Raw genomic sequence first — 24,580 nt, 5'->3', positions numbered from 1 at the left:
GATTACAATTCTAGTGTGCTTTCATCATACCATGAAACCTCCTGTAAGAAACACTGAAACGGGTAACAAAGCATCATACCTTAGAACAAACTGCATCATCAGTGCTATACAGCAGTGGGCAGATGTCCTGTAAGTGTAAACTAATGCCATCAACAGCAGCATTATCTCTGATGTAGCAGTTGATTAGAGAAGCAATTAATGCCCCGGTCAGTTCCTTGTCCCTGATTACCAGATCTTTAAAGGTGGTGATTTTCAACTGTTCTTGAAATTCCTAGGAGTATAAAAGAAAATCCTCTTCTGATCAAAAATATAGGAATATTGTATTTCCACACAGAATGAAATTTCTTTACTAATTTAAAATATCAAAACATTAATAGACTCTATAATTCAAAAGATAAAATATATTAAACTATAAAAAATAATAAAATTTTACAGATTTTCATAGAATCATTGAGAATTGTAAAAGAACCCACAGTATGCCTATTCCAAATCTCTCACTTTACAAATGAGGAAAGCAAAACCCAGGTGGAGTCAAAATTCGAGACAGGCCTCCTGACTTTAGTTATAACCAGGAAAAAACAATCAATTAGCTACATTAAAAAATCTTGGGCTTACATTTATTTTTCCAAAATAACATTTGAATTCTATTATTCAAGGACTTCTAACATTGGAGTTTGATCTTATTTAAACAAATCTGCTTGCTAAAATGGAGTTCTAAAGTATTGAGGTGATTTATACTATAGTAACATTCTGTTTAGTGATCTGACTGCTATTTCTTTTTTCTAAATTTCAGCAAATATACAATCTATGTTCAAATTTTTGGGATTAATATTTAATTTGCATTCCTTGAGCATATAGGGAAGGAAAGCTTTGAAGGTGGATCACAAAAAAGATACCTAGGCTAAAAACTGACCTACATTATTCTTACTAGCCAATAAAACTAAAAATCATCATTCTACCTGGCATGGAAAGGGAAATAGCTTTCATAATTAAACATATTCACTTGAGTTTTTAAAAGAGGAAAAAAAAGTATGTGCTATTCTTTATCAAATAAATGGACCTGGGGATTCCCTGGTGGCACAGTGGTTAAGAATCCACCTGCCAATGCAGGGGGCATGGGTTCGAGCCCTGATCTGGGAAGATCCCACATGATGCAGAGCAACTAAGCCCGTGTGCCACAACTGCTGAGCCTGTGATCTAGAGCCCATGAGCCACAACTACTGAGCCCGTGTGCCACAACTACTGAAGCCCATGCACCTAAAGCCTGTGCTCCGCAATAAGAGAAGCCACTGCAGTGAGAAGCCCGCACACCGCGACGAAGAGTAGCTCCCACTTGCTGCAACTACAGAGAGCCCGTGCGCAGCAACGAAGACCCAATGCAGCCAAAAATAAAACAAATAAAATAAATAAAAAACAAACAACAACAAAAAAACTGAACTTATCAAGCCTCTGTAGACTTGACTTCCATTTCATAGAAAATTCAGGAAATAGACGAACAAGTTCACTACAAGGAAGGTAAAGACAACCTCAGAATGTTGGGATTCTACAAGATTGATGACCTGATGCCTACAAGGCAATAGCAACACGCCCCCACCAAAAAGAGAGAGAGACAGAGACAGAGAAAATTGCTCTAGACTGAGAGATTTAAGAGAAAAAACAACCAAATTCAATGAGTGAACCAACTGTTTAGATTCTGATTAGAATGAACCAATCTATAAAAAGATATTTTTAAGACACAGAAATTTCATTATTTTAGATGTTACCCAAAAGAATTAGTGGTAATATTGCTAAATGTGATAATGACATTGGTATTCAAGAAAATGGCCAAAGGAATACACATTAAAATATACAGGAATGAAAGGACATGATGTTAGGGATCTACTTTAAAATAATTCAGTAAAGAAAAAGAAAATAAGGGATAGATTAAGCAAAGTTGGTAAAACTGTGAAAATGTTGAATGAAAAATTGTGTATGGGGGATTATTTGTTGTACTTGCTGTACTTTTGTGTATGTTTAGAAATGCTCACAATTAAATTAATAGGTAGGAATACCTTCCCCCTAAATGACCTAACATTTAGATAAATGCAAATTACCTTTATCCTTAAAAAGGATTCCAATGAGGACAGCAAGAACCATTCATTTTCCACAGTGGCAAACATTTTTCTTTAAAGTAGGAATGTTTAATTTTAATTTAGGTCACTGGACTTCTTGAAATTACATGCAAAAATTTTATGTATGTGTCTGTATGCATCCTTTGAAGGTGGTGAGAAAGAGTTTTGATCAGATTCCCAAAGGGATCCGTAGCCCAAATAAAGGTTACAACCTACTGTTTGAAAAATATTTTTGGTAAAGTAAGAGTTCATTCACATATCACAACGAAGTTCTCATATACTGTAATAACTTGTGGTTTTGATAATGAACCCCTCAAGTTATCATGCTTTAGTGCAATTTTCTCATAACACATTAATTTGATCATAACCTAAATGCTGCCCAAAATAATCTCCTTCTGAAACTAAGTGAAAGATTACAGCTCACTCAAAAGCAGACAAACTGGGATTCCCTGGTGGCGCAGCAGTTGAGAGTCCGCCTGCTGATGCAGGGGGCACGGCTTCGTGCTCGGTCCAGGAAGATCCCACATGCCGCGGAACGGCTGGGCCCGTGAGCCATGGCTGCTGAGCCTGCGCGTCCGGAGCCTGTGCTCCGCAACGGGAGTGGCCACAACAGTGACAGGCCCGCGTACCGCAAAAAAAAAAGCAGACAAACTAAGCACAGAATTAATAGTACGACCTTAGGGGGAAAAATATCCTACCTTCTGAAGTTCTCCTACAATGGCAGTGAACTGATGTTCACAAAGAAGTTTCCATAAAGCCAGAGCCTGGTATGATTTTCGAACCAACTGCTGGATTGCCTGAAGTGAAACCTTTTCACTCAGTTGAGCCTCTAATTACAAAACACAACTCATGAAGTTTTGAAAATGACAGGTTAAGTTGTTTTAAGTAAAACAACACTTTATCTCAAATAACGACAACTACAGTTAAGGTTGAAATCCTCATTGTTCTCCTTCCTCCCCTCATAGGCAACCATGATCATGAGTTGTTGAATTCACACTTTTATCCTCTCACTATATATAAGTGCTTCTGCGTGTATGCATACATAAACAGTAAAAATGTTGCTGTTTTTAGACAATTTACACCATTGCTTTTTCTGCCCAGTTATATTTTCACAGGCTACCCATACTGATAAGTAAAAATCTAGTATCAATACATTTATTTTAATTGCTGAGTGTTCCATTATATAAGTATACCACAATTAGGTCCATTTTCCACATGAAGGACATTCCTGTTGTTTCCAATGTTTTGCTACTACAACAATAATGCAATAAATATCCTTAAAAAAGGTCTCCTCAAAAACACAGTCAGGTTTTGCTACGACTGTTTTTCAAATTAAGATGCATTGGTGAATCATGAAATCAATTCAGTCAATCATGACAGATTTTTTTTTTCCCCTTAAAAAGGAAATAGAATGAAAAAGGGAAAAAAATATTAGAGTATAAAATAGGTATAGTTATTTCTTAAAATTCTGTTGTGTGTATATGCTTTTAAACATCTGGGTCATAATATAAAAATTATTACTTATTGTGGGGAAAATGTCTGATAAAGACTGTTCCTGAATATATACCTAGAAGTGAAACTGCTGGCTTTGAATGCATATGCAGTTTTAGCTTTTAATATATATGATCAAATTGCTCTCCAAAGTGGTTATTTCAGTGCATACTGTCAGCAATTTGAATGTTCCCCTTTGTATAAATCCTTACCAATGCTTGTATTTTGTCAAGTTTACTTGAAAAGAAGTACTGAAAGAAGAATTTACAAAATAGTGAACAGAATACTAGGTCCAGCAGGAAGGAAAGAAAGTACGTTGGAACAAAAGTAAATAGCTGAGTCTTAACTAGCAAAGTTCTATCAGCCAGAATAATTGGCTCAAACAATGGAAGGCAAAAGAACTTAAAAAAAAAAACTGAATGGCAGGCAAAATTTAAACAATATTTTATTACTATGCCAATTCACATCTGGAATAATTATTGGTTATAAGAACTTTTCAGTTCCCTTGCTGTTTCCTTAGTTGTTACTTTTTTATAATAAATAAAAAAACACAACCTAACATTTGATTCACATTTTTAACTCTCCAAGAAATACCACTTCACACACATTAGGATAGAAGTGTTTTTTAAAAAAAAGAAAAAGAAAAATTATTGGTGACAATGTGGAGGAATTGGAATATTTTGTGTACTACCAGTGGAAATGTACCAATACAATGGTATAGCTGCTATGGAAAAGTTATGGTGGCTCCTCAAAAAATTAAAAACAGAATTACACATAATCCAGCAATTACACTTCTGGATATATAATAAGACAATTAAAAGTAGGGACTCAAATTCTATTTGTACACCATGTTCATAGCAGGATTATTCACAATACCCCAAAGATGAAGGCAACCTCAGTGTCCACCAAGAAATGAAACGATAAACAAAATGTGGTTGATACACACAATGGAGTACTATTCAGTCTCAGAAAGGAAGGAAATTCCAACACATGCCACTACATATGTGAACTCTGAAGACATTATATGCTAAGTGAAATAAGGCAGTCACAAAAAAAAACAAATACTATATGACTCCACTTACATGAGGTACACAGGGTAGTAAAATTCAAAGACAGGAAAAAAAAAAGGTGACTGTCAGGGGTTGGGGGCAGGGGAAAATGCGGAATTATTGTTTCATGGGTAGAGTTTCAGACTAGAAAGATGAAAACATTCTGGAGATGGATAGCGGTGCTTTTTGCAATCACCATGCTACAGGAAATCATGTGAACTTAACTTACTGAATGCCACTGAACTGTACACTTAAAAATGGTTAAAACGGTAAATTTTATGTTATGTATATTTTAGCACAATAAAAAAATTCATTAAAAAAAGGTGTGTATCGGGGAATTCCCTGGTGGTCCAGCGGTTAGGACTCCTCGCTTCCATTGAAGGGGGCCTGGGTTCGATCCCTCATCGGGGAAGTAAGATCCCACAGGCCACGGGATGCAGCACTCCCCCCGCCCCCAAAAAAAGTTAAAAAAAAAAGTGTGTGTCATGTTTTCTGGTGGAAGAAATGAAAACCTTTTATGAGCTGAAAGTTGTGGAAATACATGATGTCCATATCATCTTACTTTTCAAATCACACTAATATTACTTTAATAAAAATATTTGTTACCACAAACTATCTTATCAAGAGATGTCCACTCTTTTCTATTCACCTAATAAAACTCTTTACTGGAGTCATGTACATTTAACTGATCAGAAGCAATAATTTACCATGAAACTTCCTCTGCAGCTCCTGTTGCATTTGCTGGGTATTTCCATTTTCAGGGCGCATGAATCCTATCAGCCTCTGCTGCACTTTGGCAGTAGTACTGAAACAAAAATTCCAGAAAGTATATTCAAAGGGTTGTGCAATTATCACCACAACTTAATTTTAGAACATTTTTACTCACTTTCCATTAGCAGTCAATTCTCATTTCCCCCGCCCTACCCTAAGCAACAGCTCATCTACTTTCTGACTCTATAAATTTGCCTATTCTGTATATAATGAACTGGAATATGTTGTAAATATTCTTTTCCTCTGTAGATTAGTGAAATAATCACTGACAAATCAATACAACAATTTACACCTGGAGCATTTTAATCTCTCAGATGCTTAAATTTTCACTGAGAGTAAACGGTTAATAACAATAGCTTCCATTTATCAAACACTTGCTTTCTGTCCCCACCAATGATTTAACATAATACAACAACTCTATAAGGTACGTATTATTAAGAATACCATTTTACAGATATGAAAACTTCAGGACAAAAGTGAAAAGCAAAGAACCTGCTGTCAGGAAATACTGGTCACTGAGAGAAATGAGCTAATAAAAGCATTTGGTGCTCATTTGGTGAAGAATCTGATTATTTCAGCTCTTAATGCAACTTCAGGGATGCAAAGAAAAGAATGAAGAACTTAAACAAAAAATGTATATACAAAACAGAAACAGACTCACAGGCATAGAAAACAAACTAGTGGTTACTAAGTGGGAGAGGGAAGAGGGAAGGGGCAAATTACAGGTATGAGATTAAGAGATACAAAATACTATGTAAAAAAATAGATAAGCAAAAAGGATGTACTGTATAGCACAGGGAATTATAGCCATTATTTTGTAATAACTTCCAATGGAGTATAATCTGTAAAAATATTGAATCACAATGCTGTACACCTGAAACCAATATAATACTGTAAATGGACTATACTTCCATTTAAAATAAAAAAGAGGGACTTCCCTGGCAGTCAAGTGGTTAAGACTCCATGCAGGGAGCACGGGTTCGATCCCTGATGGGGGAACTAAGATCCTGCAAGCCATGGAGCATGGCAAAAAAAAAAAAAGTATGACTACTGAAGCTATAATAGGTACACTGTCGGATGAGGTTCATAAGTGATTATGTCAATGTTGTTAGAAAACAAAATTTTTAGGGTAAAAGCAATACAACTATACTATAAAAGAAACTGAGCAAATTCTCTTTAATCTTAAAGCTGAACTGAAAAACAATACAAACTCATAATTTTGTTGTTTTAAAAAAAATAAAAAGCAAAACAACATATATCATGACCAGTAGGAATTAATACCTCTAGCTGTAGTCTCTAATACCCTTTCCTACCAAAAGAAACTAGGGCTCCCTAGAGAAACGGCCAAATCCAGTTCTAGGGCAAGAACTGTACCAAATGAGCCTGAAATGTCCTGTCACGCTAGAAAGCAAAGATGCTACCAAATACTGTCAAAAAGGACTCCAGAGCAGTCTGAAGAGGCAAAAGGTTGGGATAATTTTCCATTGAAAAAACAACCTGCAATGGATTAAAACACATTAAATACGTTTGAAACCAATTTCACATAATGATACTAAATAAAAAACTCAACTGATGGTGCTGGCCAAGATGGAGTAAGCCTGTTACAGTCTCTCACTGACTACAAGTGGGAACTTTGGACACGATACAAAAAACAACTATTCACCTGAGGACTCTAATAGCACACAGATTGATGAGGGGAAGTCAAAACTCGAATGATAATCCATATGGAGGTGAGTATACTGGGTTCCCCCCAACTCCTTTATCTTCAGGCTTTGTCCAAAGGTGAACTGAGTCTCAAAACAGTATGGTGAGTAAAACTCCCAAGGAACATTCAGCAACGTCTGGAGACATTTCGAGTCATAATTGGGGAGAGCTACTGGTATCTAGTAGGCAGAGGCCAAGGATAATCCTAAACATCCTACAATGCACAAGACAGTCCCCAGCACCAAGAGTTATCTATTCTACAATGTCTACAGTGCCAAGGTTGAGAAACACTGGAGCAGAAGAACTGAGAAAAGGGGGCCGTGTGGTCCAAAAAGTTTGGAGGGAATCAGTTATTTCTCTTGATGCTTTGCCCCAAAGGCACCACCACTTCTGCAAAGCTGTATGATAAGACAGTGAAAACTGGGAGAAAACACTGACTTTCTATCCAGAGGACCAGTAAAAGAGGCCTCTGGGAGCTAGGGAATATATGGGAAATTAGAGCAAGAAGAGGCTGGAGGAGGAGATCCCCTAATTCTGAGGAAGACGAACACAACTTCTGGGCTCACCTCCCAGGCTGTATGTGCATGGAACATACCCAAAGAAGCAAAGCAAAGATACTAAGACTCTGAAGACCACACACTGTATGATTCCATTTATATGAAATGTCAAGAATATGTAAATCTACAGAGACAGAATACATTAGTAATTGTTTGGGGCTGAAGGGCAGAAATGGGGAGTGACTGCAAATGAACAAGACGGATGTGGTCTAAAAATGGATTGTTGTCATGACTGAAGAAATTCTATATATTTACTAAATCACTGAACCGATTTAAAGCAAGTGAATTTTATGGTATGTAAGTTTTATCTCAAAAAGTTATTTAGGGGCTTCCCTGGTGGCGCAGTGGTTGGGGGTCCGCCTGCCGATGCAGGGGACACAGGTTCGTGTCCCGGCCTGGGAGGATCCCACATGCCGCGGAGCAGCTGGGCCCGTGAGCCATGGCCACTGAGCCTGCGCGTCTGGAGCCTGTGCTCCGCAACGGGAGAGGCCACGACAGTGAGAGGCCCGCGTACCGCAAAAAAAAAAAAAAAAAAAGCTATTTAAAAATTCCCATACTCGGTGAGACTAATGTTGTGAGGGTTGGTTGAAATTAGGAAATCTCTTAATAAAGGTAAGGAAAAAAATTATACAATCATCTCTATAAGATGTAGACAATACATTTGACATACTTCAATACTCACTTTATAAAAATACTCAATAAAATAGAAATGGATGGATACTTTCTTATCATGTTAAACTATATCTAGGCATCTTCTTTAGTGGGGAAACACTACACACTTTCCCATTGAAGTCAGGAGTAAGAGCAGGATGCGCACCATTATCTCCACTCTTTAACACTATGTTGGAGATATTAGCTTATGCAGACAGAAGAAAGCAACTAGAGTTAGAAAGAAAATGGTAGAACTATCTCTATTTGCAGATGACAGGATGACATATTTGAAAAATCCAAAAAACCCAATGAAAAAAACTACTAAAAACAGTAAAGAGAAATTAGCAAAGTAGTAGGTTACAAAATCGAAGGTTATAATTGAGGCTATAATTGTAAATTCAATAAACTGCTTAGAAACTATTAACAGAAGAATAATATAATGGTGGAAAAGAAAAAGAAAAAAAAAACACCTTCCAACTAAAATTCCAGCTATGTAGGAAGAAGGACAGTGGTAGAGGGTAGGGGAAGGAGGTAAGATAACAGATTCTGTTCAATTAATGATGACTGAGATGTATATTTTTCAGAATTTAAAACTAACTATCAGAAGAAGAAAAGTCATACATAAAACTTTTAAATCAATCCAGTAAAACAGAAGGGGAGAAAAACAAACAAACAAACCCCAAACCACAACAAAGCCCACAAGTTCAGGATGGTGAGAAACAGATCAAACATTTAATTAACCCCAACAAAATGAGATGGAGTTAAAAGACAAAGATTCTTAAACTGAATTAAAAAGTGGCAGGGGCTAGGAATCAATATATACATGTTAAGATACACTTAAAAGAGTTCTGAAGGCTAAAAATAATTGGTATAACCTTCTCAGGGGACAACCAAATACTACATAACAACATTTTTAAAAGCTCTTATATCCCAAAATTTTACTTCTAAAGAAATTCATCTGAATATTACTGAACAAGTACACAAACATGTGTAAAGAATACTCACTGAACCCTGTTTATACCATCAAGAAATAGAAACAACCTAATTACACATAGAGTTATACCACTAATTGCTTGAATATAATGGAATAACATGTAGCCAATACAAACAAAATTTATTCTATTATTTTTGGAATGCTCTAAAGAATATACTGAATGTAAACAATGTTTCACAAAAAGTATGCCTACTTAGATCCTATTTTTACAGTGGACTACTACTCAGCCATAAAAAAGAATGAAATTTTGTCATCTGCAGCAACATGGATGGACTTGCAGAGCATTATGCTAAGTGAAATAAATCAGAGAAAGACAAATACTGTATATCACTTATATGTAGAATCTAAAAAATACACAAGCTGGTGGATATAACAAAAAAGAAGCAGACTCACAGATATAGAGAACAAACAAGTGGTCACCAGTGGGGAGGGGGTGGAGGGGTGGGCAATATAAGGGTAGGGGAGTGAGAGGTACAAACTTCTGGGTATAAGACAGGCTATGAGGATGTATTGTAAAACACAAGGAATATAGCCAATTATTTTTTAGTAACTGTAAATGGAGTATAAGCTTTAGAAATTGTATTAAAAAAGAAATGTATATTCATATATGAATATACATTCATATACATGTGTGTATATTCATATATTCATGTATGTTCACATATGATTTGAAAGTTTATATTGTCATACTTCAAATTAATTCATCAGGGGAGTGATGTAAATTTTTTACAAGTCCATATTACTTTTATAACAACAGCAACAAAAAATGTTCATCCTAAACATGTGTCCACGCAAAAACTTTTACAGGAATGTGCATATCAGCATTATTCATAATAGCCAAAAAGCTGAAACACAACATTGTATATCAACTATACTTCAATAAAAAACAAAAAAATCAATTAAAAAAAAGAAAAAGAAAAAATGGTGAAACAAGGCAAATGTGCATCAAACGAACTGAAAAATGAAACCAAGTACTGATATACACTACAATATATGAACATGAAAATATTATGCTAAGAGAAAAGCCAGAAACAAAAGGCCACATACTGTATATCTGCATTTACATAAAAGATCCAAAGTATGGCAGATCCATAGAAACAGAGAGTGGATTAGTATTTGCCAGGGACTAGGGGAAAGACAACTTTGCAGTGTTACCAACTGAATGTTTGTGTCCCACCAAATTCATAGTAATCCTCAAAGCGATGGTATTTTTGGAGGTATGGCCTTTGGGAGGTAATTAAGTTTAGGTGAGCTCATGAAGGTGGAGACCCATGATAAGATTACTACCCTTCTAAGAAAAAACCAGAGGACTTGCTGTCTGGTTTTCTCTCTGCCATGTAACAACACAAAAAGAAAGCAGCTGTCTGCAAACCAGGAAGAAGGTCCTCACCAGAACTTGACCATGCTGGCACCCTATCTCAGACTTCCAGCCTCCAGAACTATGAAAAATAAATGTTTGTTGTCTAAGCCAGTCAGTTTATGGTATCTTTGTTATTTCAGCTTGAATTAAGACATGGAGTGACTGCTAATGGGCATAGGGTTTCTTTTTGGTGTGATGGAAATGTTCTGGAACTAGATAGTGGTGATGATAGTTTAACTTTATGAATATACTAAAAACCATGAAACTTTTTAAAAGGATGAATTTTATAACATGTAAATTAAATCTCAGAATAAAAAGGGAAATAAATCTTATTTATTCCTACTTTGGATTTCCTAATGGTCCTCCTGTAAACTGGGAGTTTCTGTCTAGAAATTCTTGCAAACCTTTCAGTTCTTGTAGCACTGACTCCAGCAGCTGTGAGGGAACACTACTTTCAATCTGAAAGAAAGGAAATATTTTCAAACATTTAAAAACAATGAAAAAAAAAGTTTCTATAAAAAACACATATGCTGTATACCCATAATTGAACATGAAGTTTTAATTCTAAGGTACCCTATCTTCATAAACAGTAAAGTTATTTCTTTTATCAATTTATACTTGGTGACCAGAATAAAGGGCTGGACACCCACATCCCTCCACCCCCTGCTGCTCTGGTTTTAATGAGGTATAATTTACAGACAGTAAAATACACAAATCTTAAGTGAATACCTTGATAACTTTTTACATCTTTATATAGTCACCACCCAGATCACAATATAGGGTATTTCCAACACCCAAAAAAGTTCCCTATTGCCCCTTTTCTAGTCATTAGTCATTCTACCTCCTAGGTAACCGACCACTTTTCTTACCTCTATCATAGAATATAGACTGGTTTTGCCTGTTCGAAATTCACACAAATGGAATCACATACTATGTTAATACATTCTGATTCTGAGAAACTTTAAAATTTAGAACTTTAAAATAGAGTATCAGAGTTAAAAAGATATTTAGTATCTTTCCATCTTAAAAAGAAAAAAGCTTAAAATAAATTGCATGCATACTTCACATTAAAAAAAAACCTTTAATACCTGAATTTATGATAGTACAAATTTCTGTGTTTCTTAAAGCACTCTGGAAAGTACACCAATACATGGAAATTAGTGCTAGGTTCTTGGAGTTTGGGGGCATATAAGCAATACATTAAATTGTAACTTTGAGCAATATTAAGTATTAGGACTGATTCTATTTAGCCCTCATAACAATGTTATGAGGGAGATACATTCTCATTTTACTGTGAGATATCAGGCTCTGAAATGTTAAGAAATTTACTCTTCATAAGTAAGTGACAGAGCTGAGATGTAACTCAGGGGGTGAACAGTTTACTGGACGAGTACACAAACATGTATATAAAGGAATAATCATTGCATGTTGTTTATAACATCAAGAGATATAAAACAATCTACTTCCCCATTAATAACGTAAACTGGCTCCACAGAGATAATGGAATACTGTTATTTATATAACACACTTACTGCAGTGATCTCTCTGTTGCCACTCTTGAATATTCTCTCCACAACTAAACTAGCATCCCAGATGTTTCTGGAACAAAAAATGTTTTAATGATTGTGCTGTAGATGAATAAAAACAATTACAATAAGTAGTAAATTCCTTTCTATGTGTTTATTTAGTTTTTAAAGTGTATCAATGACTTCATTTAACATTTTACTAAGTTATCTGAAAGAACAAAAAAACCAGGAAAATTTCCAAACCTGACAGATCTAAGTCATTTCACATAATGAAATACTGTTGAAGAAAAATCAAAGACCCTGGGTAATAAATTGGAAACAAGGAAGCTTATAAAGTGAGTTCTGCACTGTTTCACATTTTTAAGCAAATGATTCATATGAAAGCATACAACTCAAATCTAAGAAAAATACACACCAGACATGATAATTAAGTGGATCTGGTAGAATGATTGAAAAATGGCTGTAATTCTTTATCCCTCCCCACACCTATCCTCTTTACAATATGACTCTGATGCCTCCTTTATAACGAGGAGTCTATTTCCCACTTTTTGAATCTGGGCTGGCTTGGAGATGTCCCCCTGCCAAGTAAGTCAGGCAGAAGTGATAGCAGACCTATTCTGAGCCCAGGCATCCTGAGGCTCTGCAAGTTTCCACTCTCTCTCATGGAACCTTACCACCACCAAGTCTATGATCCTTGACTAGCCTGCTAGAGGATGAGAGACCATGTGGAGGACAATCCAGCTGTCTCAGCTGAGGCCATTCTAGACCAACACACAAACATAACCCTAAATATGTGAGAGTCCAGCCAAGAGTGACACAACTCTCTTCAACCTCAAAGCTGATTTCAAATGCATAGTGGGCCTAGCCAAGACCAGAACTGCCTAACTGACTTACAGACACATGTCACTGAGTTAGGGGGTGGTTTGTTACACTACATATTAGTATATGTAGATATATTTTGAAGATATATATACATACATAAAACACAGTAACAAATATAGATGGTTAGATAATAAAAAAGCTGAATGACAGAAAGCAATCTTATTAATGGACAAGTGAGCTTAAACTATAAGTAAAATTTAGTAGGCACAAATGATGTCCCAAATTTAAAGTTAAAAATATTCAACTATACACAATAGAACAAGGTAAGCAATAGTTAATTATCCCATGAAAAACTTACCCCATGATTCGAGAAAAGTAAATGCAAATACCATTGTGTTTTCCAGAGTATACAATCTCTGGTCCAGCCATACAACTCATACTTGTGGCCTGAGTTGCTGGATTTCCCATAGCACACACTGGAGTTGACATAGCAGGAGGATGAACACCTTGTACACACGTAAGAAAAACAAATCTTTAAACTTAACCTTAAATATTCAGAATTCTCAATAACCCAAGTCAATTGTCCCTAGACCCATAGGTAAAAACAATTACAAAAATACTGAAATAAATAGTTATTTAATTTCGTTTTCCTTGTTAAGAAGAGAGATTTAGACTTGGAGAGGACCTCCCAAGTTGGCTTTCAAGTGTGGGCAATGCAGGATGAAAAGGAAAGCAAGCTTGCAATCACTGCACATTAATGCTGGGAGTAAAACAGGACTAATTATACAGTTCAGGGCTGGTAATTAAGTCCTGATACTCAAAAAGGGGGCTTTCCAGGTCCACTAAGTAAAGGCATTCATGGCCAAATGCCAATACTTGCTTGGATGCCACTTCTATTAAACTCCATTATTTTCAGGGGAATAGGACAAGTTAATCTTTCCCATTCTAAGCATTAAGGATAGTAATTCACAATGTTAGCTCCTCAAAAAGAATAGTAGTAGCAACCTAAAACAAAGAAAAGAGGTACCTTGAGATGGTGTTCCCAAAAAGGATGGATTCAGGTATGTACTACCACTAGGAACAGGAGAACCTAAAAAGAAAGAATATAAAGATTTATAAAATTATCTCCCAGTTTTTTGTATCTGATCAAAATTAGACACAGAAACTGTTTCTAAGTGTAAGAGTGAGGAGTGGCACCACCCATAATATATTCAAGAATTAGGGACTCATTTCCCAGCAACTTTCTAACAATCCCCACTTTGGAAAACATTGAGGTGGGAGTTTGTTATTAAACCTCTCAACTCTTTCCTTTTGAATAAATAACAAATGAGTTCTGTAAATACTACTGGTTATATCTTATTTTGTTTCCCAGTATACACTAAAGATTCAATATTAATATATCATAACACTAAGAGTCAGACATCTATAGAATTATTCCCTAATAATGCAGTAGCAGTAAAGAAAATACAATGAAATTTTTTATCCATTAAAATATACTACAAAGCTTCTAAAATTCAACTCTATTAGAAACAGTTTCATTTCAATGTTTCATACTCACCAGAGTAGACAGGAGACCCCAGGATGGGACCAACATTACTTGGAGCGGGGAGAGTGGCTGGAAATCTCATCTGTGCTTCACCACCATACCTATTTTTATGACAACAGGGGCTGAGTTTATTCAGTGAAACTATACATCTTAAAAGCTAGAACTGTTTCAAGTCCTGCTTAGCTTCAAAATAAATGCTTTAAACACTAGAGACTTTCCTGGTGGCACAGTGGTTAACAATCTGCCTGTAAATGCAGGGGACATGGGTTCAATCCCTGGTCCAGGAAGATCCCACACGTCACAGAGCAACTAAGCCTGTGCACCACAACTACTGAGCCTGTGCTCTAAAGCCCGCGAGCCACAACTACTGAGCCCAAGCACCACAACTACTGAAGCCCACGCGCCTACAGCCCGTGCTCCGCAACAAGAGAAGCCACTGCAATGAGAAGCCTGTGCACCTCAATGAAGAGTAGTCCCCTTTCGCCGTAACTAGAGAAAGCCCACATGCAGCAACAAAGACCCGACGCGGCCATAAATAAATAAATAAATAAATAAATAAATATTAAAAAAACATTAGAGACTTTAAATGCATTGTGTTGACAGTGAAATATACACAGATACATAATAAAATATTTAGTAAATGTTGACTTCAAATTGCTAACAAGAAGAATCATAAGGGACTCTGGCAATTTCTAAAGAAGAGTCTGCAATGAATAGAATGTATTTAATAAGTATACGGTACTGTAATTTTCATACTAGATTATGGTTAGACTACTCAAAAAATTCTTTTAAACAAAATTGCATTTTAAATTTATTCTTAGCTAAATATTTTCCAAGTATCTCTTTGATACCAAGTTTTCTAAAAGTGACTCAATCTCTCAATGCAAATGATACACATAAAGCAGAACTAGTAGTGTTTGAGGAAGTAGAAAAGATAGATGAGATAATAACTGAGGTAGAAGACTAGACAAAAGAAGTTGGAGAAGAAAATCCAGAGAAAGAGTAACAATGCATAAATTATGCTAACCTAGTTGCTTCCAGTAGTATTATCACCTTTCCAATTTAAATTTTACTAACTTGCCTATATAGTTGCTCAACTGTTTTGCAAACCCTTAAACAACCACATTAGCCAATGCAACCATTAATAAAAAATGGCCAAGAACAAAAGAAAATGATATATACCTGAAGAAAGCCCGAGTGGCCCAAGCAGATACTTCTCTGTCACAGGCAGCAGTGGAACAAGCAAGAATAAGGCAAGTTGCACAGGCCTGGTCTTCCTGTAAAAAGAGTATCTTTCCTTATGTAAAACATAAACATTTCAAAAGAAGTTTTGTTTACTTCTGTATCCAGTGTTTAAACCCGTGCCTAGCACAGAGCAGGTACTTGATAAATATTTGCTGAATGAATGAAATCAGCTGGTATGAAAAAGGAGAAGTAAACATTATTGGTTTTAAAGTTTATCATAGGCGCTGTTATTAAAGGATGGTCTCTTTTTCTTTTTATCTAGATTCTACTTTAGTTTCTGGTTTAGTCCCCCACTACTCCCGGGTTTTTTTCTCATGGTGTTTTAACCTTTTAGAAAATAACAATAATAGCTAACATTTATTAAGTACTTGTCATGTGCCAGGCACTATTTTAAGAGTTTAGAGCATATTAATCCTCACTCCACATATTATAATTTAATACACATTTTACACATGAGGAAATGGAAGCTCAGAGAATTCAAGTAATCTACTCTGATGGTGGAGCTGGTAGTTTGAATTCAGAGTGTGTATATTTAACTTTGATCTGATATTCCTGATTTTAAACTAAGCATTCCCAGTTTTACCTCATCATTTCTAGTTGTGGCTTAAAATACTAAAGTCCCCATCATTACTGCCTCAAGTTTTTTCCTCATGTCATTAAGCAAAAAAAAAAAAAAACAAAAAAAGTTTTTAATTAAAAAAGTTATTTATCTATAAATATCTTGTCCTTTTAATAAAAATACATTCATCATATAATTTGAACATCACACTCTTACTAGTACACTTTAATGATAAGAATTTATCAAAAACAGAACAAAAATCTGAGCATTTACCATAAACCCTTATAGCATATTAATACTGCTCCCAAGTACCAGTACACATACAGTGATTAAGGCAAAGAAAGGAAGACTGGTATTAACCACAGTATTTTGATCCTAACTTACATAATATCATCACAATAAAAAAAAAGGTATAAATAATTACCTGATGTAATTTAAAGAATCTTTCAATCTCTTCTCCATCTCCACCCACATTACTCACAAGTAGATGCCTCAGTTGATCTACAGGTCTAAGTTTATGAAACATAAGACTCCCCTAAGAAGTTCAAAAAGAAAGAGGATGAATAATAGATTTATCAAGCATGGCTAGTAGCAACTGACCTTGCTACCTTATTTAATAAAAGCAATGAAACAAAAAAGTAACTTCAAGAATATGAAGTAAACTGGTCAAAAAGATCATCTACACTTCAATTCCTAGCCTATACTGGATCTATATATCCATGCAGAAAACTTAGTAAGAGAACACTGCCCCTCCCCGCTAAAAAAGTAAAGCAAAAGGGTGCAGGCTCTGTCAGACACAAACATATTATAAACCTTTATCTTATGCATGGTATTAGCACATGAATAAACAGTCAGATAAGTGGAACAAAACAGAAAGTTCTGATATAGGCTCAAGTAAGCACTAGAATTTAATATATGATAAAAGCTGCCCCTCAAACTAAAGGATCAAAGTTAGATATTTCATTAATCATGTTGGCACAAGTATGTCCACTTTGGGAAAAAATGAAGCTGGATCCATACTCATACCTAAAACAGGATAAATTCCAAACAGACAGGACAAAATAAAACTGTAACAGTAGTAGAAGAAACTCTGGGTGAATTATTTTATGAACTTCAGAGTGCGGACAGTCTTTTTTTTTTTAAACTTCAATAGAAATCCCCCCAAAAAACTGAGTATTTCAACTACTTATAAACTTATCCACATGGGAAAAAATATCTCAGTAAACAAAATAAGATGGCAAACCAGGAAAAATGTCTGAGACTAAGTCACAAAAAGTTAGTTTCCTTGACATATAAAGAGCCTCTATAAATAAAAAAGAAAAAGACAACTTAATAGAAAAGTGGATATAGAATAGGAACAGACAATTCACAGAAAAATAAACACTAGAACAGACAGTCAATCTCACTCTTAATACGATGGCATATTGTACTTGCACAAGATGTAAGGAAACAAGCACTCAACATTCACTGATAGTGAATGTATGTATATATACAGGGAACCTGGCAACATCTATCAAATTGATAAACACACATACTTTTTGATCCAGTAGATGTAATTCTACAGCTTTACTCACACACAGGCAAAATGATATATGCACAAGGTTGCAGCATTATTTTTTTTTATTTTTATTTTTTTGTGGTACGCCGGCCTCTCACTGTTGTGGCCTCTCCCATTGCGGAGCACAGGCTCCGGACGCACAGGCCCAGCGGCCATGGCTCACGGGCCTAGCCGCTCTGCAGCATGTGGGATATTCCCGGACCAGGGCATGAACCCGTGTCCTCTGCATCAGCAGGCGGACTCTCAACCACTGCGCCACCAGGGAAGCCCACAGCATTATTTTTAAAGGGAAAAGATGATCTATTAATAGGGGCCTAGTTAAATATGGTACATCCATATTAAGGAATGCCTTTCAAATATAAAATAGAATGAGAAAGTTCTTTATATATTACTATGGAAAGATATCTAAAATGTATCTTTGAAACATAAAAAGCAAAGTATAAAACAGTGCATACAATATGCTAATGTGTGTTTATAAATATACTTGTATTGTTTGTATATTGATATCATAACATATCTCTGGAAAGATATAGATTCTGATGACATGGGTGTCTGTAGGGAGGGGACCCAAACCAGAAGGGAGATTTTATTGTGTATACCCCTCTGCTTACCAGTGGAATTGTCAATGCATCGCTACTCAAAAAATAAATACTAAAAGATTCTTTTTTTAACAAGTGAGGACTACATGATAAGAAATAAACATAGCTTGTTTTACTAATTTTATGCTGAATACTATTGATAGAAATGCTACTTTAGAAAAAGTATAATAGCAATACTTTATAAACAGCAAGCTCTTGGATTTCCCTGGTGGCGCAGTGGTTAAAAATCCGCCTGCCAATGCAGGGGACACAGGTTTGAGCCCTGGTCCAGGAAGATCCCACATGCCGCGGAGCAACTACTGAGCCTGCGCTCTATAGCTCTAGAGCCTGCAAGCCACAACTACTGAGCCTGCGTGCCACAACTACTGAAGCCCGTGTGCCTAGAGCCCGTGCTCCACAACAAAGAGAAGCCAAGGCGATGAGAAGCCTGTGCACTGCAATGAAGAGTAGCCCCCCCTTGCCACAACTAGAGAAGGCCCGCATTTTTGGTATTTATAAACTATTCCTTAAGAATATTTTAAGAATAAACATTCCTAAGTACTTAGGTAAACGACTCTATTAAGCAACTACTGCAGAATACTTTGACCAAAACGTTAAATATGGCTTCTCTTCTTTTTCTCTCCACCTTAACAGATGATGTAAATACCTGTGCTGAGAGGAGAACAAACTTCTTTGGAGGCAACATGTGCTGCTGTACAACAACTGGTGAGTCAGTTATGGGAATATGATCCTTATTTAAGGGTGTGATTATCTTATCTACTTTGAACTCATCTATTGCAGAAAGAGCCCAGGAATGACCATCAACACGAGTAGTCATCTATGTAGAAGAAATAAACGTTTTATACATATTATTAAAGTTACATGAGGCAAAACCTTCTAAAAAAGAATAATACAATCTTTAAATAATGTAGGGTTTAACAGATTAATAATAATACATCAGCACGAATATTCTCAAAAGTCTGTATTTAATTTTCTAATGTCTATTCTTTTAATCAGGCATCTTCTATGATAGTAAATCTTTTCATACCAGAAGACAAAGGCAAAATTTTCTTAGGATAAACTATAAATAGTATTTACTAAAATTACAATTTTTTCAGTAACTGAAGACTATACCTTCTACCCTCTTTCCAGGGTAAACTGATCTACACTGGTAGGTTCAGTGCTTAAATCTGCTGACATACAGTTTTTGTTTTCTTCTGAAGTTACATCTGCTTTCTAAACTAAGATACTCTCTAAAAAAAGTGTCTAGTCTTCTAAAATATTTTATTATAAAAAATTTTAAGCATTAATAAAATGTTGAAAGTACAATAAATGTCCATATGCCTGATACCTAGATTCAACAATTGATAGCATTTTGCCCTATTTGCTTTCTTCTTTCTATATTTTTTCATTTATTGAACCATTTGAAAGTTATGAATATCATGTCACCACTAAATACTTTTGCATGCACCTCTTAAAAATAAGGATGTTTTCTAACATAACCACTATACTATCCTAACATGTAAGAATATTAACATTTCTCTAATACAATCTAATGCCCAGTCAATACAGAATTTTTCCATTGACTTAATGTCTTGTATAGCTGTTTTTGGGAGACCAGAATTTGATTAAAGTTCATGAGCTATATTTATATATATATATTTAAAGTCCACATTTGTTTGAGAACTCAAGTATTATAGAGATGAAGTGATATGATATATATGATATATAGTATCTACTTTAAAAGTAGCTAACGTTTATCGAGTGCTTCCAGTGTGCCAGGTAGTGTTCTCAGCACCTTACACACATGAACTCATTTAATCCCACAACCACCCCACAGAGGTAGGTACTATTAAAACTGTTATAGATTAGGAAATTGAGGACCAGAGACACGTTAGTCCTCTGAGTCACTGCTTTGAGGAAATAGAGCCAGATTTCAAACCTGCACCCGCTAACACTGTGCTCCCATCAAGACAGGGTTTATATCTTCCTGAGTTCTGAATCCTTACAGTCTGTCGCATAATGAGGCAACACAGTATGTGCTCAGTAAAGTTCAAAGGATAAAGAAAAGAATTTGAGAAAGGTGCTCCTTGCCTCCATACCTACCTCCTGACTCTACCCCAGCTGCTTAGGCCATGTCAGAAACTTGGAAGAGCCCATTCAAACCATGCCCCCATTCCCAGGAACTGGTTCTTCCTCCTCCCATCTACACACACCTTTTCCCACTACCCCTAACCAGACGGGTTCACGTTTGAAAATAACCAGAAGCAGCTAGTGGCACTAGAACCAAAATGCCTTTAAAGAGATGGCTCCAAAGAAAGTCTCAGACATTCACACCCTAGTGGGGGTTGGTCTATCTCGTTTGATCAGCAGCCTCTGGGGGCAGGTAACATGAGCTATGCTAGGGCATCTAGGAGGACAGATGGGAGTGGAGTAGGGGACAGCAAGGGGAGTGAGTAGAGATGGCCTCCTCTCAGCATCTCCTGGGCTGGGGGCTGGGGTGGGTGGCCTAGGTGTGGGATTGGGCCAGGATAGGCCGGGGCCGCACCTCTCACCCAGGACCTCTCTGCTGACTTCGTGGTATACGTGATATTTACTTTTAAAACACAATCATGTGTTTGTGTGTATACATTTATATACGTGGGGAAGAGATATGAAACAAGATGGAGAAATGGGTAATTTCTTAATGTGGGGTTCAGTTTACCATTCTATTTTTTGCATATATTTGAAATTTTCTATAATTAAAAGAAAAAACGTTAAATATTTAGGCGGAACTACAAATTAAAGAGATCATAAGAATAAAATTCTAAGTCATAACTATAATGCATGGCCTCATAATAACTAAAAATATAATATATTTAAGTGGGACAAAGATCATTTCAGAAAAGATATAGGCATTTTCAGGTACATTATGAAGAACATTCTAAAAGGGTTCCAATGTTTTTGTTAAAGGTTTTTTTAACGAGTACCATAATGACTTCTAATCTCACAGAAGAAAAACAAAAAATTAACAGTATATACTTCTTTTCAGTATGACTGCTAATCATATTAGATTATTAGAAGCAAACAGTAATAAATCAGAAGATAAAGTTTCTCATAATTTTATTCTTCACTTAAAATTATGTAAAAAATTCTTTATAATCTCTCAGGATAACTTACCTGGGTTTCCATCATTGGCTTTTGGAAAGGAAATGTATCATGGTTGACACACCACAAAATGTCATTATCTTCATTTTCTGAGGCTGCCATCAGTAGAATACCTAAAAGTTTAATATGTAAAATCTTATATGATGTCAAATTATATCCTCAATAATCATAATTATTATGATTATTAGTGACATTAATAATTAGTGACATTAATACAGATACATAAATATACAGCATTAATCTTTATAAATAAACAAGTCACAAAATAAACAATAAATCCCCTAAAAGCATATATAATTAGTGCCAGGGTAGCATTATTAAGTGTTCTAGACCTTATACTGCATTTCTTTCAGGTAAACACAACTTTTTTTTTTCACATTTTAACATTTCTAAAGTTACCATATGATCCAGCATTCCATTCTTAGGTATATAGCCAAAAGAAATGAAAATGTGTCCACTCAAAAACTTGTACCTAAATGTTTATAACAACATCATTTATAATAGCCAAAAAAGAGAAACAACCCAAATGCCCACCAAATGATGAATGGGTAATTATAATGTGGTACACTCACACAATGAAATATTATTCAGCCAAAAAAAAAAAAAAAAAACCTGCTACAATAGATAAACCTTGAAAGCATTATGCTAAGTGAAAGAAGCCAGTCCTGTATTTTCCAACTCCATTTAAAGGAAATGTCCAAAAGAGGCAAATCCATAGAAACAGAAAGTAGACTAGTGATTTCCCAGGGCTGGGAGAAGGGGGAAACAGGGAGTGACAGCTAATGGGTACAGGGTTTCTTTCTGCAGTGATGAAAATGTTCCGAAATTAGAGAGTAGTGATCGTTGTACAACTCCATGAATAAACTAAACACTAATAGATTGTACATTTTAAAAGGTATGTAAATTATATCTCAATTAAAGCTGTTATTAAAAATGCTATGAAGGTACATGATACAATGTACTTGAAAAAATTCTATTTGTGAAGGAAAGTTTAATTTGGGTGTTGAAAAATAAAATATTAGAAGACACAGTACAATAGCAGAGAAAAGGCTTTAAAATGATTAGAAAATAAAAACAAATTGTTTTACGAATGCTTTCTCATATTGGGGAAAACCACATATGGATTTTTCAAGTTTTGATGTTTAACTAGAATCTCATTTTTTAAACTTAATTATTAATTCAAAAGAGTTTGTTATTAAAATTTCATATTTTGACAGGCAAAACTCTCCATATCCATAAAGTCACTGATAAAGCAGGCGTGGTATCAGGAAAGTCATTTTAAGTTTATAGCAGTTTATAACTGTTTATAACAGTTTATAACACTGATTTTGACCAGTGAGTTCATGTACAAGGCTAATAAAACAATTTTAAAAGTACTTAGATACTTTAAAAAATTATATTTTTCATATATATGCCAATGAAAAATTTGAAATATAAGCTCATATAGAAAATGAGTTCCTGGACTAAAAAAACCCATAACATCCTGAACTTCACTGGAAATCTGTTAATTTCAAATGCCTCAAAATGCATTCTAATTTTAATAATTTTAAGACTCTAATATTAAATCTGATAGTATTTCAGAATTTACCTTTACTATAAAGAGCTTTATGTACTTTTGAAGGCTTTTCCACCGTTGAAGATGCTGAGAATCCAGGAGGTAAGCGGATGTGGACCAGTGTCAATGTATTAGGGCGTGTCCATGGCTGTCTGAACGGACAAGTGCTGAAATATAGTCTTACACCTGATGATGGGGTAAAATTATCCATTATTAACAGGAAATAAAAGACATGAGGTACATGTGTTGTTGAAACAATTCCACAGAAAAACACAGAACTCTGTTAAAGCCATATATCACTTTCCTGACTGATCTTAAATCATCATGCATACTACCAGCTGAAGTGGTTTCTAAGACATCACTTGGAATTGAGAGGTAAATCAACACATTTCAGTAGAAAGAACCTACAAGTATAAGACAAGGGAGCCTGTGTTCCAGTTCAGGCTCCAGTTCAGTTCAGCCTGTGTTCCATTCAGTCACTAAATGTTAGCCACTTTACCTTTCAGGCCTGGTTTTACATCTATAAAATGAGGAGACAGAGTGAGTGGAAACTTCTGATTTTTCAAAAGCCTTAATTTTACGAATTATTAGTATGGCTTATAATTGATACAGAAGTAAAAACATATTTTCAGTCATAAATTTCCAAACCTGAAGCTTATAAAAAGTTATCACATTAAAGCACACATATAAATAAAACAACATACCTGCATGTGTGACAGCCAATAACTGACAGTCCAGTGATTCGGAGTTTTCAATCACTGCTATTTGAACAATTGGTTTAAAAACAGAACGATCTATGGTCCTAGAAGAAAGAAAAACTAAAGTTTATTTTTAAAGTATATCTACTCAATTACAAGGAATATATTCCACGATTTTTTTTTTTTTTTTGTGGTACGCGGGCCTCTCACTGTTGTGGCCTCTCCTGTTGCGGAGCACAGGCTCCGGATGTGCAGGCTCAGCAGCCATGGCTCACGTGCCCAGCCGCTCCGCGGAATGTGGAATCTTCCCGGATCGGGGCACGAACCCGTGTCCCCTGCCATCGGCAGGCGGACTCTCAACCACTGCGCCACTAGGGAAGCCCCTCCAGTAGGATTTTTACATGTTTAAACATGCTAAAATAGTTTTAAGGCTACTTTTTAGGAAAGTAGTGCAAAAGGAGCAAGAATTGGCAAAAACCCTTGAATGTGTGTTCTTTACATTAATATTGTTAAGAGTAATCTTTTTTCAAAGACCATAAAAGAAAGCTAAATCCATTGGGTAAATGGTTAATGGGGAATAAGGTGTCCTTAGAGCATCAAAATATCATTGAAAGGATTATCACTAATTAAAAAGGGGGAGGGCTTCCCTGGTGGCGCA

General features: G+C 35.6%; 1 protein-coding gene across 3 annotated transcripts in view; it reads right to left on the bottom strand.

Annotated features, from left to right (window-relative positions):
• NUP155 (nucleoporin 155) overlaps positions 1-24,580 on the bottom strand; it is a 59,222-nt gene that overhangs the window by 16,038 nt on the left and 18,604 nt on the right. For all 3 annotated transcript variants that reach the window (XM_033421243.2, XM_004265992.4, XM_049708704.1), the window contains 14 exons: positions 23,929-24,026; positions 23,258-23,410; positions 21,682-21,782; positions 19,190-19,360; positions 16,811-16,921; positions 15,765-15,859; positions 14,595-14,683; positions 14,064-14,126; positions 13,395-13,542; positions 12,221-12,287; positions 11,032-11,147; positions 5,359-5,456; positions 2,810-2,940; positions 80-271 (listed from right to left, as the gene is read on the bottom strand). In XM_033421243.2, coding sequence (XP_033277134.1) covers positions 80-271; positions 2,810-2,940; positions 5,359-5,456; positions 11,032-11,147; positions 12,221-12,287; positions 13,395-13,542; positions 14,064-14,126; positions 14,595-14,683; positions 15,765-15,859; positions 16,811-16,921; positions 19,190-19,360; positions 21,682-21,782; positions 23,258-23,410; positions 23,929-24,026 — 1,633 coding nt within the window. The remainder of the gene's footprint in view (positions 1-79; positions 272-2,809; positions 2,941-5,358; positions 5,457-11,031; positions 11,148-12,220; positions 12,288-13,394; positions 13,543-14,063; positions 14,127-14,594; positions 14,684-15,764; positions 15,860-16,810; positions 16,922-19,189; positions 19,361-21,681; positions 21,783-23,257; positions 23,411-23,928; positions 24,027-24,580) is intronic.

This window comes from Orcinus orca, chromosome 3 (genome assembly GCF_937001465.1).
Source record: "Orcinus orca chromosome 3, mOrcOrc1.1, whole genome shotgun sequence".
NCBI lineage: Eukaryota > Metazoa > Chordata > Mammalia > Artiodactyla > Delphinidae > Orcinus > Orcinus orca.
Note: the sequence above shows the minus strand (reverse complement) of the source record. Positions and strands in the feature narration are given on the sequence as shown.